We start from the raw sequence: 18,320 nt of genomic DNA on the forward strand, positions 1-18,320 counted from the left end.
GTAGGGGGTGTGTGGACCAGGTGTTTACAGTGAAACATATAAGTGAACAGTATTTAGATAAGGCTAAAGAGGTCTTTGTGGCATTTATGGATTTGGAAAAGGCATATGACAGGGTGGATAGGGGGGCAATGTGGCAGATGTTGCAGGTGTATGGTGTAGGAGGTAGGTTACTGAAAGCAGTGAAGAGTTTTTATGAGGATAGTGAGGCTCAAGTTAGAGTATGTAGGAAAGAGGGAAATTATTTCCCAGTAAAAGTAGGCCTTAGACAAGGATGTGTGATGTCACCGTGGTTGTTTAATATATTTATAGATGGGGTTGTAAGAGAAGTAAATGCGAGGGTCTTGACAAGAGGCGTGGAGTTAAAAGATAAAGAATCACACATAAAGTGGGAGTTGTCACAGTTGCTCTTTGCTGATGACACTGTGCTCTTGGGAGATTCTGAAGAGAAGTTGCAGAGATTGGTGGATGAATTTGGTAGGGTGTGCAAAAGAAGAAAATTAAAAGTGAATACAGGAAAGAGTAAGGTTTTGAGGATAACAAAAAGATTAGGTGATGAAAGATTGGATATCAGATTGGAGGGAGAGAGTATTGAGGAGGTGAATGTATTCAGATATTTGGGAGTGGACGTGTCAGCAGATGGGTCTATGAAGGATGAGGTGAATCGTAGAATTGATGAGGGGAAAAGGGTGAGTGGTGCACTTAGGAGTCTGTGGAGACAGAACTTTGTCCTTGGAGGCAAAGAGGGGAATGTATGAGAGTATAGTTTTACCAACGCTCCTATATGGGTGTGAAGCATGGGTGATGAATGTTGCAGCGAGGAGAAGGCTGGAGGCAGTGGAGATGTCATGTCTGAGGGCAATGTGTGGTGTGAATATAATGCAGAGAATTCGTAGTTTGGAAGTTAGGAGGATGTGCGGGATTACCAAAACTGTTGTCCAGAGGGCTGAGGAAGGGTTGTTGAGGTGGTTCGGACATGTAGAGAGAATGGAGCGAAACAGACTGACTTCAAGAGTGTATCAGTCTGTAGTGGAAGGAAGGCGGGGTAGGGGTCGGCCTAGGAAAGGTTGGAGGGAGGGGGTAAAGGAGGTTTTGTGTGTGAGGGGCTTGGACTTCCAGCAGGCGTATGTGAGCGTGGTTGATAGGAATGAATGGAGACAAATGGTTTTTAATACTTGACGTGCTGTTGGAGTGTGAGCAAAGTAACATTTATGAAGGGGTTCAGGGAAACCGGCAGGCCGGACTTGAGTCCTGGAGATGGGAAGTACAGTGCCTGCACTCTGAAGGAGGGGTGTTAATGTTGCAGTTTAAAAACTGTAGTGTAAAGCACCCTTCTGGCAAGACAGTGATGGAGTGAATGATGGTGAAAGTTTTTCTTTTTCGGGCCACCCTGCCTTGGTGGGAATCGGCCAGTGTGATAATAAAAAAAAAAAATAATAATAATAATAATAATAATACAGTGGACCCCCGCTTAACGATCACCTCCCAATCTGACCAATTATGTAAGTGTATTTATGTAAGTGCGTTTGTACGTGTATGTTTGGGGGTCTGAAATAGACTAATCTACTTCACAATATTCCTTATGGGAACAAATTCGGTCAGTACTGGCACCTGAACATACTTCTGGAATGAAAAAATATCGTTAACCGGGTGTCCACTGTATATATATATATATATATATATATATATTATATATATTATATATATATATATATATATATATATATATATATATATATATATATATATATATATATATATATATATATATATATATATATATACAGTGGACCCCCGGTTAACGGTATTTCTTCATTCCAGAAGTATCTTCAGGTGCCAGTACTGGCCGAATTTGTTCCCATAAGGAATATTGTGAAGTAGATTAGTCCATTTCAGATCCCCAAAAATACACGTACAAACGCACTTACATAAATACACTTACATAATTGGTCGCATTGGGAGGTGATCGTTAAGCAGGGGTCCACTGTATATATATTTTTTTATTTTTCTTAACAAGTCGGCCATCTCCCACTGAGGCAGGGTGACCCAAAAAGAAAGAAAATCCCCAAAAAGAAAATGCTTTCATCATCATTCAACACTTTCACCTCACTCACACATAATCACTGTTTTTGCAGAGGTGCTCAGAACACAACAGTTTAGAAGCATATACAGTGGACCCTCAACCAGCGATATTAATCCATTCCTGAGAGCTCATCGTTAGTCAAGTTAATTTTCCCCATAAGAAATAATGGAAATCAAATTAATCCGTGCAAGACACCCAAAAGTATTGAAAAAAAAACATTTTACCACATGAAATATTAATTTTAATACACACAAACTGAAGATTACATTCACAGTTACATGACACTTACCTTTATTGAAGATCTGGTGATGATTGATGGGATGGGAGGAGGGGAGAGCGTTATCTTCTTACTGTTTAGAAGGGGAATCCCCTTCCATTAGCACTTGAGGCAGAAAGTCTTTTTCTGGGGTTACTTCCCTTGTTCTTTTAATGCCACTAGGACCAGCTTGAGAGTCACTGGACTTCTGTCACACAACATATCTGTCCATAGAGGCCTGTACCTCTCGTTCCTTTATGACTTTCCTAAAGTGGTTCACAACATTGTCAGTGTACAGGTTGCCAACACGGCTTGCAGTAGCTGTGTCAGGGTGATTATCATCCATAAAGCTTTGCACTTTAAGCCACATTGCACAGATTTCCTTAATCTTAGAAGTAGGCAACTTCTTCAATTTCTCTCTCCCCTCCTCCGAAGCAGTTTCCTCAGGTCTGCCCTCTTGCTGTTCTAGATGATCTAGCAGCTCATCAGTGGTTAGTTCTTCACTGTCCTCCACCACCAACTCTTCCACATCCTCCCCACTAACCTCCAACCCCAAGGACTTCCCCAGTGCCACAATGGATTCCTCAACTGGCATAGGATTCTCAGGGTTAGCCTCAAACCCTTCAAAATCCCTTTTGTCTACACATTCTGGCCACAGTTTTTTCCAAGCAGAGTTCAATGTCCTCTTAGTCACTTCCTCCCATGCCTTACCTATAATGTTTACACAATTGAGGATGGTAAAATGATCTTTGCAAAACTCTCTTAGAGTCAGTTGAGTTTCTGAGGTCACTACAAAGCACCTTTCAAACATAGCTTTTGTGTACAGTTTCTTGAAGTTGGAAATAACCTGCTGGTCCATGGGCTGCAGGAGAGGAGTGGTATTAGGAGGCAAAAACTTCACCTTAATGAAGCTCATGTCCCTAGAAAGTCGCTCTGCCACATCTGTAGGATGACCAGGGGCATTGTCTAATACCAGGAGGCACTTAAGGTCTAATTTCTTTGCAATTAGGTAATTTTTCACATCGGGGGCAAATGCATGGTGTAACCAGTCATAGAAAAGGTCCCTAGTGACCCATGCCTTACTGTTTGCCCTCCATAGCACATATTTTTCAGCCGATTTGTGGTCCGAACTGGCAGCCTCACCATGCCTTATCACACTATGAATGCCACTAAGCTTCTTAAATCTCTCAAACCAACCTTTGCTGGCATTAAATTCACTCACATCACTAGTTGCTGGCATTTTTTTAATTAAATCATCATGCAACTTCCTAGCCTTTTCACATATGATCGCTTGAGAGATGCTGTCTCCTGCTATCTGTTTCTCGTTTATCCACACTAATAACAGTCTCTCAACATCTTCGAGTACTTGCGATCTCAGTTTCGAAAACATAGTTGCACCTTTGGCAAGAACAGCTTCCTTGATTGCCAATTTCTTGGCCACAATAGTAGCGATGGTTGATTGGGGTTTATTATACAACCTGACCAGCTCAGAGAGATGCACTCCACTTTCATATTTATCAATGATCTCTTTCTTCATCTCCATAGTAATTCTAACCCTTTTTGCTGTAGGGTTGGCACTAGAAGCTTTCTTGGGGCCCATGGTGACTTATTTTGCAGGTGCAATCACTAAAAAGGCTGTGATAATATGAAATGTTCCAGTTGTATGTTTGGAAGCGACCGCAGTGGCTGGCTGGCTTGTAAACACTGGCACCAAAGGGACAAGTGAGGCGTGCTCAGGCCAAAGTGGACGCGTATGGTACGGAACGAATAGCGCTGGTCGGGTTTTTAAGAGCTAGTCGAGGCAAAATTTTTGCGTTTAAATGAATCGCTAGTCAGATTTATCGTTAATCGATGCCATCGCTGGTTGAGGGTCCACTGTACATATAAAGACACACGACATATCCCTCCAAACTGCTAATATCCCGAACCCCTCCTTTAGAGTGCAGGCATTGTACTTCAAATTTCCAGGACTCAAGTTCGGCTATACAAAAATAACCAGTGTCCCTGTATCCCTTCACTAAATATTACCCTGCTCACATTCCAACAGATCGTCAGGTCCCAAATACCATTCGTCTCCATTCACTCCTGTCAAACACGCTCATGCACGCCTGCTGGAAGTCCAAGCCCCTCGCCCACAAAACCTCCCTTACCCAAACCAACAGATACAGATACTAATGCCGGAAAAAAAATCCCCCCCCAGTACCAACAATACCACCAGTCCGATAACATTCTTCTTTGCAAATATACAGGGTCTAAAGCCAGCAACAAACAACAAAATACCTTTCATCCGTGGACTGCTTGCAGAGGCAAAGGCAATGTTCGCGGCTTTCACTGAGACCCACATAAAGGATCACTTGGACAACGAAATATGGATCCCAGGTTACAACCTATACAGATGTGACAGAGTGAACAGGCAAAAGGGGGGGGGTTGGCCTGTACATTGCAGAGTCACTTGTTTGCACAGAACTGCTAAATGCCTCAAATGATGTAGTGGAAGTTTTAGCAGTAAAGGTCGAGAACCAAAACCTAGTCATTGTGATAGTCTACAAGCCTCCGGATGCAACATCCCAGCAATTCCAGGAACAGCTGTTAAAAATTGACCACTGTCTGGAAAACCTTCCAGCTCCTGCACCCAACATCTTGCTCCTGGGGGATTTCAACTTAAGGCACCTAAAATGGAGGAATATAGCAAATAATATTGTTGCAGTAATAACACCAGGAGGCAGCTCTGATGAAAACTCACACTCACGCGAGCTTTTAAATCTCTGCACAAAATTCAATTTAAACCAGCAAATAATAGAGCCTACTAGACTGGAGAATACACTAGACCTCATCTTCACTAACAATGATGATCTGATAAGAAATATCACCATATCAAAAACAATATACTCAGATCACAACATAATTGAGGTTCAGTCATGTATGCGCGGAGCCCCAGACCGACATAATGAGATTAGTCACGAGGGAGCATTCACCAAATTCAACTTCAATAACAAAAACATAAAGTGGGACCAAGTAAACCAAGTCCTAACCGATATAAGCTGGGAAGATATACTAAGCAACACAGACCCCAACTTATGCCTAGAACAGATTAACTCGGTAGCACTCGATGTATGCACAAGGCTTATTCCTCTAAGAAAAAGGAGTAGATGTAAAACAGAAAGAGACAGGCGCTCCCTTTACAGGCGACGGAAAAGAATAACAGAGCGGCTAAAAGAGGTCAATATATCTGAAATGCGTAGGGAGACACTGGTCAGAGAAATAGCAAGCATCGAACTTAAGCTAAAAGAATCCTTTAGGAGTCAGGAATCGCGGGAAGAACTAAAAGCCATAAATGAAATCGAAAGAAACCCAAAGTATTTCTTCTCCTATGCCAAATCAAAATCGAGAACAACGTCCAGTATTGGGCCCCTACTTAAACAAGATGGGTCCTACACAGATGACAACAAGGAAATGAGTGAGCTACTCAAGTCCCAATATGACTCAGTTTTTAGCAAGCCGCTAACCAGACTGAGAGTCGAAGATCAAAATGAATTTTTTATGAGAGAGCCACAAAATTTGATTAACACAAGCCTATCCGATGTTATCCTGACGCCAAATGACTTCGAACAGGCGATAAATGACATGCCCATGCACTCTGCCCCAGGGCCAGACTCATGGAACTCTGTGTTCATCAAGAACTGCAAGAAGCCCCTATCACGAGCCTTTTCCATCCTATGGAGAGGGAGCATGGACACGGGGGTCGTCCCACAGTTACTAAAAACAACAGACATAGCCCCACTCCACAAAGGGGGCAGTAAAGCAACAGCAAAGAACTACAGACCAATAGCACTAACATCCCATATCATAAAAATCTTTGAAAGGGTCCTAAGAAGCAAGATCACCATGCATCTAGAAACCCATCAGTTACACAACCCAGGGCAACATGGGTTTAGAACAGGTCGCTCCTGTCTGTCTCAACTATTGGACCACTACGACAAGGTCCTAAATGCACTAGAAGACAAAAAGAATGCAGATGTAATATATACAGACTTTGCAAAAGCCTTCGACAAGTGTGACCATGGCGTAATAGCGCACAAAATGCGTGCTAAAGGAATAACAGGAAAAGTCGGTCGATGGATCTATAATTTCCTCACTAACAGAACACAGAGAGTAGTCGTCAACAGAGTAAAGTCCGAGGCAGCTACGGTGAAAAGCTCTGTTCCACAAGGCACAGTACTCGCTCCCATCTTGTTCCTCATCCTTATATCCGACATAGACAAGGCTGTCAGCCACAGCACCGTGTCTTCCTTTGCAGATGACACCCGAATCTGCATGACAGTGTCTTCCATTGCAGACACTGCAAAGCTCCAGGCAGACATCAACCAAATCTTTCAGTGGGCTGCAGAAAACAATATGAAGTTCAATGATGAGAAATTTCAATTACTCAGATATGGTAAACATGAGGAAATTAAATCTTCATCAGAGTACAAAACAAATTCTGGCCACAAAATAGAGCGAAACACCAACGTCAAAGACCTGGGAGTGATCATGTCGGAGGATCTCACCTTCAAGGACCATAACATTGTATCAATCGCATCTGCTAGAAAAATGACAGGATGGATAATGAGAACCTTCAAAACTAGGGAGGCCAAGCCCATGATGACACTCGTCAGGTCACTTGTTCTATCTAGGCTGGAATATTGCTGCACACTAACAGCACCTTTCAAGGCAGGTGAAATTGCCGACCTAGAAAATGTACAGAGAACTTTCACGGCGCGCATAACGGAGATAAAACACCTCAATTATTGGGAGCACTTGAGGTTCCTAAACCTGTATTCCCTGGAACGCAGGAGGGAGAGATACATGATTATATACACCTGGAAAATCCTAGAGGGACTAGTACCGAACTTGCACACGAAAATCACCCACTACGAAAGCAAAAGACTTGGCAGACGATGCACCATCCCCCCAATGAAAAGCAGGGGTGTCACTAGCACGTTAAGAGACCATACAATAAGTGTCAGGGGCCCGAGACTGTTCAACTGCCTCCCAGCACACATAAGGGGGATTACCAACAGACCCCTGGCAGTCTTCAAGCTGGCACTGGACAAGCACCTAAAGTCAGTTCCGGATCAGCCGGGCTGTGGCTCGTATGTTGGTTTGCGTGCAGCCAGCAGCAACAGCCTGGTTGATCAGGCTCTGATCCATCAGGAGGCCTGGTCTCAGACCGGGCCGCGGGGGCGTTGACCCCCGGAACTCTCTCCAGGTAAACTCCAGGTAAACCCCTTCCTTCCAACCTTTTCAAGGATGACCCCTACCCTGCCTTCCTTCCCCTACAGATTTATACTCTCTCCATGTCATTCTACTTTGAGCCATTCTCTCTAAATGACCAAACCACCTCAACAACCCCTCTTCAGCCCTCTGACTAATACTTTTATTAACTCCACACCTTCTCCTAATTTCCACACTCCGAATTTTCTGCATAATATTTACACCACACATTGCCCCTTAGACAGGACATCTCCACTGCCTCCAACCACCTCCTTGCTGCTGCATTCACAACCCAAGCTTCACACCCATATAAGAGTGTTGGTACTACTATACTTTCATACATTCCCTTCTTTGCCTCCATAGATAACGTTTTTTGTCTCCACATATACCTCAACGCACCACTCACCTTTTTTTCCTCATCAATTCTATGATTAACCTCATCCTTCATAAATCCATCCACTGACACGTCAACTCCCAAGTATCTGAAAACATTCACTTCTTCCATACTCCTCGTCCCCAACTTAATATCCAATTTTTCTTTATCTAAATCATTTGATACCCTCATCACCTTACTCTTTTCTATGTTCACTTTCATCATTCTACCTTTAAACACACTCCCAAACTCATCCACTAACCTTTGCAATTTTTCTTTAGAATCTCCCATAAGCACAGTATCATCAGCAAAAAGCAACTGTGTCAATTCCCATTTTGTATTTAATTCCCCATAATTTAATCCCACCCCTCTCCTGAACACCCTAGCATTTACTTCTTTCACAACCCCATCTATAAATATATTAAACAACCATGGTGACATTACACATCCCTGTCTAAGACCTACTTTTACTGAGTAGTCTCCCTCTCTTCTACACACCCTAACCTGAGCCTCACTATCCTCATAAAAACTCTTTACAGCATTTATTAACTTACCACCTATTCCATATACAGATGTACTTGCAACATCTGCCACATTGCTCCCCTATCCACTCTATCATATGCCTTTTCTAAATCCATAAATGCAATGAAAACTTCCCTACCTTTATCTAAATACTGTTCACATATATGCTTCAATGTAAACACTTGATCTACACATCCTCTACCCACTCTGAAACCTTGCTCATCCAGAATCCTACATTCTGTCCTACCTCTAATCCTTTCAATTATAACCCCACCGTACACTTTTTCTGGTATTTTTATTGTTATTAACACACTGGCCGATTCCCACCAAGGCAGGGTGACCCAAAAAAGAAAAACTTTCACCCTTATTCACTCCATCACTGTCTTCTTCTGGTATACTCAGTAAACTTATTCCTCTATAATTTTTACAATCTCTTTTGTCCCCCTTCCCTTTATATAAAGGGACTATACATGCTCTTTGCCAATCCCTAGGTACCTTCCCCTCTTTCGTACATTTATTAAACAAAAATACCAACCACTCCAACACTATATCCCACCCTGCTTTTAACATTTCTTTCATGATCCCGTCAGTTCCAGCTGCTTTACCCCCTTTCATTCTACGTAATGCCTCACGCACCTCACCCACACTCACATCCTGTTTTTCTTCACTCCTAAAAGATGGTATACCTCCCTGGCCAGTGCATGAAATTAATGCTTCCCTTTCTTCGTCAACATTTAAAAGTTCCTCAAAATATTCTCGCCATCTACCCAAAACCTCCATCTCCCCATCTACTAACTTCCCTACTCTGTTTTTAACTGACAGATCCATTCGTTCTCTAGGCTTTCTTAACTTTTTTAACTCCAAAAATTTTTCTTTATTTTCATTAAAATTTCTTGACAGTGCCTCTCCCACTCTATAATCTACTCTCCTTTTGCACTCTCTCACCACTCTCTTCACTTTTCTTTTACTCTCCATATACTCTACTCTTCTTAAAACACTTCTGCTTTGTAAAAACCTCTCATAAGCTAACTTTTACTCTTTTATCACACCCTTTACTTCATACCTTGTATATTTATTTATCCTCTTCTTCATAAAATATGTATTACTTATTACCAAACCTCTTTCTACACATAGCTCAATTAAAAGCTCCCCATTTACATTTACCCCTGGCACCCCAAATTTACCTACTACTCCCTCCACAACATTTTTGCCCACTTAAGCATTGAAATCCCCAACCACCATTACTCTCACACTTGGTTCAAAACTCCCCACGAATTCACTCGACATTTCCCAAAATCTCTCTCTCTCTCCTCTACACTTCTCTCTTCTCCAGGTGCATATACGCTTACTATAACCCACTTTTCACATCCAACCTTTATTTTACTCCACATAATCCTTGAATTAATACATTTATAGTCCCTCTTTTCCTGCCATAGCTTTTCCTTCAACATTATTGCTACTCCTTCTTTAGCTCTAACTCTATTTGAAACCCCTGACCTAATCCCATTTATTCCTCTCCACTGAAACTCTCCCACCCCCTTCAGCTTTGTTTCACTTAAAACCAGGATATCCAGCTTCTTCTCATTCATAACATCCACAATCATCTCTTTCTTATTATTTGCACAACATCCACGCACATTCAGACATCCCACTTTGACAATTTTCTTCTTATTCTTTTTAGTAATTATTACAGGAAAAGGGGTTACTACCCCATTGTTCCCGGCATTTTAGTTGACTTTTACAACATGCATGGCTTCGGAGGAAAGATTCTTATTCCACTTCCCCATGGATATAAAAGGAAAAGTAATAAGATCAAGAACTATTAAGATAAAATCAAAGAAAACTCAGATGAGTGTGTATAAATAAATAAATCGTTAAGCGGGGGTCCACTGTACTACAGTGGACCCCCGCATAAAGATCAGCTCCCAACTCAACCAATTATGTAAGTGTATTTTTGTAAGTGCTTTTGTAGGTGTATTTTTGGGGGTCTGAAACGGACTAATCTAATTCACAATATCTCTTATGGGAACAAATTCGGTCTATAACAGCACCCAAACAGACTTCTGAATTGAAATAATATCGTTATGCGGGGGTCCACTGTACTTGCAACATCTGCCACATTGCTCCCCTATCCACTCTATCATATTCAATTCAATTCAAAATTTATTCTCTATAAAGATTACAGTGCTGAGTTTACAGAATTTGGTTATTGTGTGGTTTACATGTAGTAAAATAATAATTACAGAGTGTACCACTAGAACACCTAGCATGGCTAGGCATTTCGGGCAGACTTAAATTAAATCTTAAGTTTAAAATATTACAAAATTATGAGGTTAGTTGGTATTATGGCTAAGTGACTAAATACTAGTTTGTGAGTTTAGCAATGTGAATGCTTTTGTTTTGGCACTATACATAGTTTCAGTATTGGAGTATCACAGGCCAACTTATGACTAGTTAAGATTCATTATTTTGAGATTGAGATTGATATTTCTGTTTATGGTCAAATGGGTGAGTGAGTGTAAGTGTTAACCACCAGGTGGTATTCATGTAATTAGTTGACAGGGTGTATCAGGGAGATAAGATGTTTTCTGATGGTAGTTTTGAAGGTGATGAATGTGTCTGCAGTTTTAGAATTTTCAGGTAGGGTGTTCCAGATTTTAGGGCCTTTGACATACATTACATTGAATTTTTGTAAAGGTTTAGTCGGACACGGGGAATGTCATAGAGATGTTTGTGTCTGGTGTTGTGCCTGTGGGTTCTGTCGCAACTATCAAGAAAGCGTTTTAGGTCAAGGTTAATATTGGAATTTAAGGTCCTGTAGATGTAGATTGCACAGTAGTAAGTGTGGATGTACTGAACAGGGAGTAAGTTTAGATCTATGAAGATATGTCTTTTCTAAATTCATAAATGCAATAAAAACTTTCCTTCCTTTATCTAAATACTGTTCACATAGCTTCAATGTAAACACTTGATCTACACATCCCCTACCCACTCTAAAACCTCCTTGTCATCCGCAGTCCTGCATTCTGTCTTTCCTCTAATTCTTTCAATAATACCCCTACCGTGCACTTTTCCTGGTATACTCAGTAAACTTCTTCTTTCAACACACCGGCCGCATCTCACCGAGGCTGGGTGGCCCAAAAGGAAAAACAAAAGCTTCTCCTTTTACATTTAGTAATATATACAGGAGAAGGGGTTACTAGCCCCTTGCTCCCGGCATTTTAGTCCCCTCTTACAACACGCATGGCTTATGGAGGAAGAATTCTGTTCCACTTCCCCATGGAGAGAACAGGAAATAAACAAGAACAAGAACTAGTAAGAAATTAGAAGATAGCCCAGAGGGGTGTGTACATATATATGTGCTTGTACATGTATGTGTAGTGTGACCTAAGTGTAAGAAGAAGTAGCAAGACGTACCTGAAATCTTGCATGTTTACGAGACAGAAAAATGGAGACCAGCAATCCTACCATCATGTAAAATAATTACAGGCTTTTGTTGTACATTCACTTGGCAGGACGGTAGTACCTCCCTGGGTGGTTGCTGTCTACCAACCTACTACCTAGGACTCGGTAAACTTATTCCTCTATAATTTTTACAATCTCTTTTGTCCCCCTTCTCTTTATATAAAGGGACTATACATGCTCTCCACCTATCCCTAGGTACCTTCCCCTCTTTCATACATTTCTTTCTTTCAACACACTGGCTGTATCCCACCGAGGAGGGGTGACCTGAAAAAAGAAACTCTTTCATCAACTCACACTCTATCACTGTCTTGCCAGAGACGTTGCAGTTCTCCCTATGGAGAACTGCAACATATCCTTACCCCTCCTTCAGAGTATAGACACTGTATTTCCCACCTCGAGGACTCAAGTCTGACTAACCTGTTTACCTGAATCCCTTCATAAATGTTACTTTACTCATGCTCCAACAGCATGTCAAGTCATAAAAACCATTCCTTGTCAGCAAATAGGTCTATGAAAGACAAGCTGAACCATAGAATTGATTAGGATAAAATGTTGAGTGGTGCATTGAGGCACCTGTGAAGACAAAGGACATTACCCAGGGAGACAAAAAGGGGAATGTATGAGAGTATTGTGGTGCCAATGCTCTTATATGGGTGTGAGGCATGGGTTGTGAATGTTGCAGCAAGGAGGAGGCTGGAGGGAATGATGATGTCGTGTCTGAGGGTAATGTATGAGCATTGTAAGTCAGAACTGTATTGACTTTATATCTCATGTGTGATTAGGCAAGGACAGAGCTTTGCGTCTTTTTTTTTTTGCCGCCAAATAGTTGTTACACGCAAACAAAGCCCAACAGACAAATGTTTTATGTGTAATAAATCTGAGACTAATTTCACATTTTGTGGTAGGAAATTGCTGAATTTTCCCACACACGCACACACACATGTGATTTTTTTTCATTTTACCTTGCTTTCTTTTACAGTGCATAAGAAGTCTCAGCAAAGTAAAAAGGAACAAAAAGAAGCCAAAGCTAAAGCCAAGAAAACTGAAGTGGCAGACAAGAACACAAGTTTTACCGAAGAAGGTAACACAGGGGTGACTATAATGGATATTACAGAGACTGGAAAAGAAAATGGTGTTGAGCTACAGAATGTATAGGTAACAGACTGAGTAAAAAAAAGTATGAAGTTAGAAACTATTAAACTACAAACCTATGCATTTTATTTTTAATATACATTATTTTTATTAATTGATCAGTGCTAAATATAGGAAACTTGTAATCCAGTATTTAATTGAGCCTTGTGGCCCTAGATTGCCGGAACGTTTAAGGATTATCAATTCTAAAGCTTTTTGTTATTTTGTTACAGCCTTACATGAGTTATCTGCTCATCAGGGTTGTTCTTTTGAGGACCTTGAAGATGTTAATTTACAGTAATAAAATGATTTGTTAGATAGTAGAGAACTAAATCTTGTTACTATTTTTATTGTAAAATATAGGCATACCTCATTAACCCTTTGAGGGTTTTGGTCGTACTAGTACGTTTTACGCGTAGGGGTTTTTGACGTACTAGTACTCATAAATTCTAGCGGCCTCAAATCTAGTGGGAGAAAGCTGGTAGGCCTTCATGTGAAAGAATGGGTCTATGTGGTCAGTGTGCACAGTCTAAAAAAAATCCTGCAGCACACAGTGCATAATGAGAAAAAAAAAACTTTGATCATTTTTTTTTTAATAAATCAGCGACTTTGCAGTGTATTTTCGTATGGTATTTATTGTTGTATTCTAGTTTTCTTGGTCTCATTTTATAGAATGGAAGACATATTACAGAAATTGAGATGATTTTGACTGGTTTTACAATGAAAGGTGCCCTGAAATTGAGCTCAAGTAGCAGAAATGTTCGATTTTTACCAAACTTCAAAAGTAAACAAATCGTGCCAAGCGTGCAATACACGTCAACTGGTGAGTCTAATATTCTTTTACAAGTGCACCAATAATATTTATACCATTTTTTACACTAATGCAGTAGTCTGCATAACAGTAAATCTTATATTTTTTGTGAGAATAAAAATTCAAAGTGGAAAGCAAAAGGATATAAGAGGGCCCTTGAGACGTGACTAATGACTAGAGGAAATGTCATTTTAGTGCCAGGAATGTCTTTCTTGTTTATTCTGGACCCTATTCGGAAATTGGCATCTTTTGAAATTTGTGTGAAATTGGCAAAATTGCTAAATTCTGACCACTGTACTGGATAGTTGAATTTATAAATGGGTGGTTTCTTGCACCCATTCGATAGAAAAAATGGAGTTCTAGCGAAATATTCATGTTTTTTGTCGACTAGTACAGTGAAATTGGCCGAAAATGGGGCTCAAAGTGGGCAAAATCGCCGATGCGTAAATATCGCCGAGACCGCTAACTTTGCGAGAGCATAATTCCGTAAGTTTTCTATCAAATTTCAAACTTTTGGTGTCTTTATGATCGGGAAAAGATTCTCTATCTTTTCATAAGAGAAAATAATTTTTTTTTTTTTTAAATTTGGCCGACCCTGAGAACGAGTTTCGGAGAGGGCCTGTCGACCCTCAAAGGGTTAATACAGTGCTTTAGAGCGCTTCGCTAATATGACACTTTTCAATCATATTCATGTTTATTATTTTTGGCGCTTGCCTTGCTCTTAAGATGGTTTTTGGAAATTTAAAAAAAAAATTATTTATTATTTTTACTTTTGCATCATTTTTTGGGTCTTGTGCTATTGTGCACTTAATAACTGATAATGTAAACATGTTTTTGGGCTTTAATATGCACTGGCAATTGAAAAAAGTCTGTGATTTGCTTAAAGGCGATATTCGCTTTACAGTGGTGATCTGGGACCTTACCTGCCATATTAGTGAGGTATGCCTGTACACAAGACTCATGGTCATGACCTGTGTAGTTAACCATGATGCATTGTGTAGAGCAAGGTATGAAAAGGTCGTAGAAGACCCAAAGAGTTGTGCTGCCATAAAAAATGTTGACAGGTGGCTAATTTAAAGGTACAAAAAGCTTTGCATATCAGTACATTGGACACATAATCATTAGTTGAATACTAGTATGTTGGGTATAGTTAAGGGTTAGTCATCCTTGCTTTGTTAGCATCACCCTCCCACAATGCTAAGACTGAGTTGCCTAATGTGTTTTGGGGAGGTCTCAGGCTTGCCTCTGCGGCCCTCGTAAATGGAAATACGTGCCACCAATGGAAATTAATTCTGCACTTGCGTTCATTAACAGAAATGCATGCCACCAATGGAAATGAATGTGTCTCCATGTCTTAATGGAAATGGGTGCACTTTCGTTAGAAATGAAAATTGTACATTTAAATCACATAACTCACGAAATCGTAATGACATGATTGCAAACAAACCATACCATGGGCGGGATTTGAACCCACGGTCAGAGAGTCTCAAAACTCCAGAGTTTTGAAACTCTCTGACCGCGGATTCAAATCCCGCCCATGGTATGGTTTAAATCACATAATGTTGAAAATGCAAGTTGTGATCATGCAACTTAAGGTTTTCTACTGTAAATCACAGCTTTTATTCATGATAACCAGCCTTCTTTATAGTCCGACTCTAATACAGAAAACCTTCACTGCACATACAAGTGCAGTAAAGCACCTCAATTACTGGGAACATTTGAAGTCCCTTGACTTGTACTCCTTGGAATGCAGGTGAAAAAGGTACATCAGTGGAAAAAAAGTAGAGGAACTGGTCCCAAATCTGCACTCAGCAAATCATTACCTATGAAAGCAAAAGACTTGGCAAACAGTGCAACATACCCAAGGCCTGGTCTTGGACAAAGCAGTGGGGGCATACCTTCAGTTAAAAAGGTATACCCTCAGTTACAAAGCAAAGGTGCCATGAGTATACTGAGAGAAAACACAATAAATTTCAGGGGCTCAGAACTGTTCAACAGCATCCTATCATACATAAAGGGTATTATTACCAATAGACCCATATCTGTCTTCAAGAGGGAACTGGACATGTACCTAAAGTCAGTACCTTACCATCTGGTCTCTGGTTCATATGTTGGATTGTGTATGGTCAGCTGTAACAGATTGTTTGATCAGGCACTGATCCACTATGAGGCCTTGTCATGGAACAGACCACAGGGACACTGACCCCTGGATTATCCTCCAGGTAGTCTGATCACTGACTGTAGCCCCAAACATGATAAAGCAAACTGAAAAAATAAACTCCACCTAATTCCAGCTCATCTCACCTCCACTACTGCATACTCTTCACAGAATTTTAATGTTGTTTTGTAACCTACTTAGGCTGTGGGGGAGGGCAGGCAAATCTGGGGAACAAATGGGGGCCATAGTGGCACACCGGTGGGGAAAAATGAACTAAGCTGGCAGACAGCATGGACTGTCTGTGAGACAGTACAGGCTCCTACCCCTTGGGCCACCTGTCGTCCGAGCACAAATGTAGTTAAATTTCGGTCTCTCGAGGAACAGGGCACAGAACACAAAAATAAAAACATATATATACATATGGACATGGAAAAAAAAACTTCCTACAGGGAGGGAAGAAAAAAAACATGTGGGGTGTGCTAAACATCGTGGTCAAAGGCAGTGAGCATCGAAGTGTATCACTGCACGCCTTCCTGCGTCTGGACAGATACTGCAACACGGGAGACATCGCTGCGGCTGAGCTGTGACGTAACAGGGTACGGTCTCCTCTGGAACGGTGAAGCAGACATCGTAGGAGTCGCTGCAGGTTTTCACTCAACCTGGGGCACGACATGCTGGTGCCCTCAAGTGAGGCGTCGACAAAACTCGGCAACTGGGCAGGACTTCTGGCAAGCGACTCAGGACACTTCTCGACTGGTACTGTCGCTGGGCTGTCACTGCCGGCGAGCGTGGAGCGAGTCGTGGCAGAGACGACTGGGCGAAACATCTGGGAGTCGTAACATCATACACCAGACTGCAGTGAGAGAGCTAGCAGTCAAAGTGACATCTTCTTTGTGCAGGCTGCTCACTGAAGCTTGTGACACGAGGCTGACACAGCGCCTGCCGACAGGGCTGGCTGCGGCTTGACGAGTATCATCTCTCGACAGTGGAGTTATAGCAGAGGGTAGTCTAAGCGTCCCCAGACTTGTTTCTCTACATATAACTGCACTCTGAAGGTCTGGAGGTGAAGTGAAACAAATCTCGATGGGAATCGTAGCAGGTACGATTCTACAGAACATCACGAGCGACGAGCATAAAAGCTTTCTGTACAAGGGGGCTCATACGCTCAGGGCTGAGAAATCAGCTGTCAAACACTGGTCAGGCGGGTGACTTAGTGGTACAATTCAAGGGTCTGACCACAGACCTCACTGGACACACGGAAAACTTACAAACACACCGCTGTACATACGGTACAACATGGCTTAAACAGCAAATGATGCTTTTCTGCGCATAAAACTGACTAAGACATACTAAAATGTGAGAACACTGACTGAGAGGAATTAATTAACACACGACATATATCTTCTCTCAATCTTCTCGACAATACTGAAATAATTACTAGAACACTCGATGTGACATCATGTGATGTCAGGCGTGATGTCGCAAGGTGACGTCAGCAGCACTGTGACGTCAGCAGACATCTCGAGGTGACGTCAGGCAGACATCGTGAGGTGACGTCAGCAGACATCGTGAGGTGACGTCAGCAGACATCGTGAGGTGACGTCAGCAGACATCTCGAGGTGACGTCAGGCAGACATCGTGACGTCATGAAGTCGGGCAGCATCGTGGGTGACGTCAGCAGACATCTCGGGTGACGTCAGGCAGACATCGTGACGTCATGAAGTCGGGCAGCATCGTGGGTGGCGTCGATGTGATGCGGGCAGCAGACCACAGCATGAGGCCTTGGGACATCTGGTAACTCACGTGGCTTGTAGGTCTACGTGACATCGGCCACACCCACATGACGTCGTGATCCACGTAGCTTCGAGTGGCCTCGGGCACTCGGATACACAGCACTGGCAATGAATTCATACGAAAAACAGCAGAAAACACAGCAGAGGGAGTGGGCAGTGGTGAGTGGTGTATGGTAGGCTGGCGGCGAGGAGCGTGCGCGTGTATGGCAGGGCGGGCATGGGCAAGGTGAGGAACAGCCACTTCCTCTCCTCTCCTCCCCCACCCACAAACACGTGGAGAAGCTCACACTGGACGCAGAAATCACCACAAAACTCACCTCTGGCTTGCTGAAACAGCTGTGCTGAGCTGAACAACAACAGCAACATACAAGTGACGCTGAACACGTGACTTGAGAAACAGCGTGGGACACTGTAGCGTGAGACGCTGGGACGCCACTCACAATTCTCGGAGAATTTCGGCAAATTTCGGCTGGATCCT

The 18,320-nt window shown here is 42.0% G+C and overlaps 1 protein-coding gene across 4 annotated transcripts in view; it reads left to right on the forward strand.

The window, feature by feature from the left end:
* Chrac-14 (DNA polymerase epsilon subunit 3 Chrac-14) overlaps nucleotides 1–13,226 on the forward strand; it is a 31,218-nt gene extending 17,992 nt beyond the window's left edge. For all 4 annotated transcript variants that reach the window (XM_053801405.2, XM_053801403.2, XM_053801404.2 and 1 more), the window contains exon 3: nucleotides 12,929–13,226. In XM_053801405.2, coding sequence (XP_053657380.1) covers nucleotides 12,929–13,104 — 176 coding nt within the window. In that variant the 3' untranslated portion in view covers nucleotides 13,105–13,226. The remainder of the gene's footprint in view (nucleotides 1–12,928) is intronic.
* The last annotated feature ends 5,094 nt before the right edge of the window (nucleotides 13,227–18,320 follow it).

Source organism: Cherax quadricarinatus, unplaced genomic scaffold (genome assembly GCF_038502225.1).
Source record: "Cherax quadricarinatus isolate ZL_2023a unplaced genomic scaffold, ASM3850222v1 Contig432, whole genome shotgun sequence".
NCBI classification, from domain to species: Eukaryota; Metazoa; Arthropoda; class Malacostraca; order Decapoda; family Parastacidae; genus Cherax; species Cherax quadricarinatus.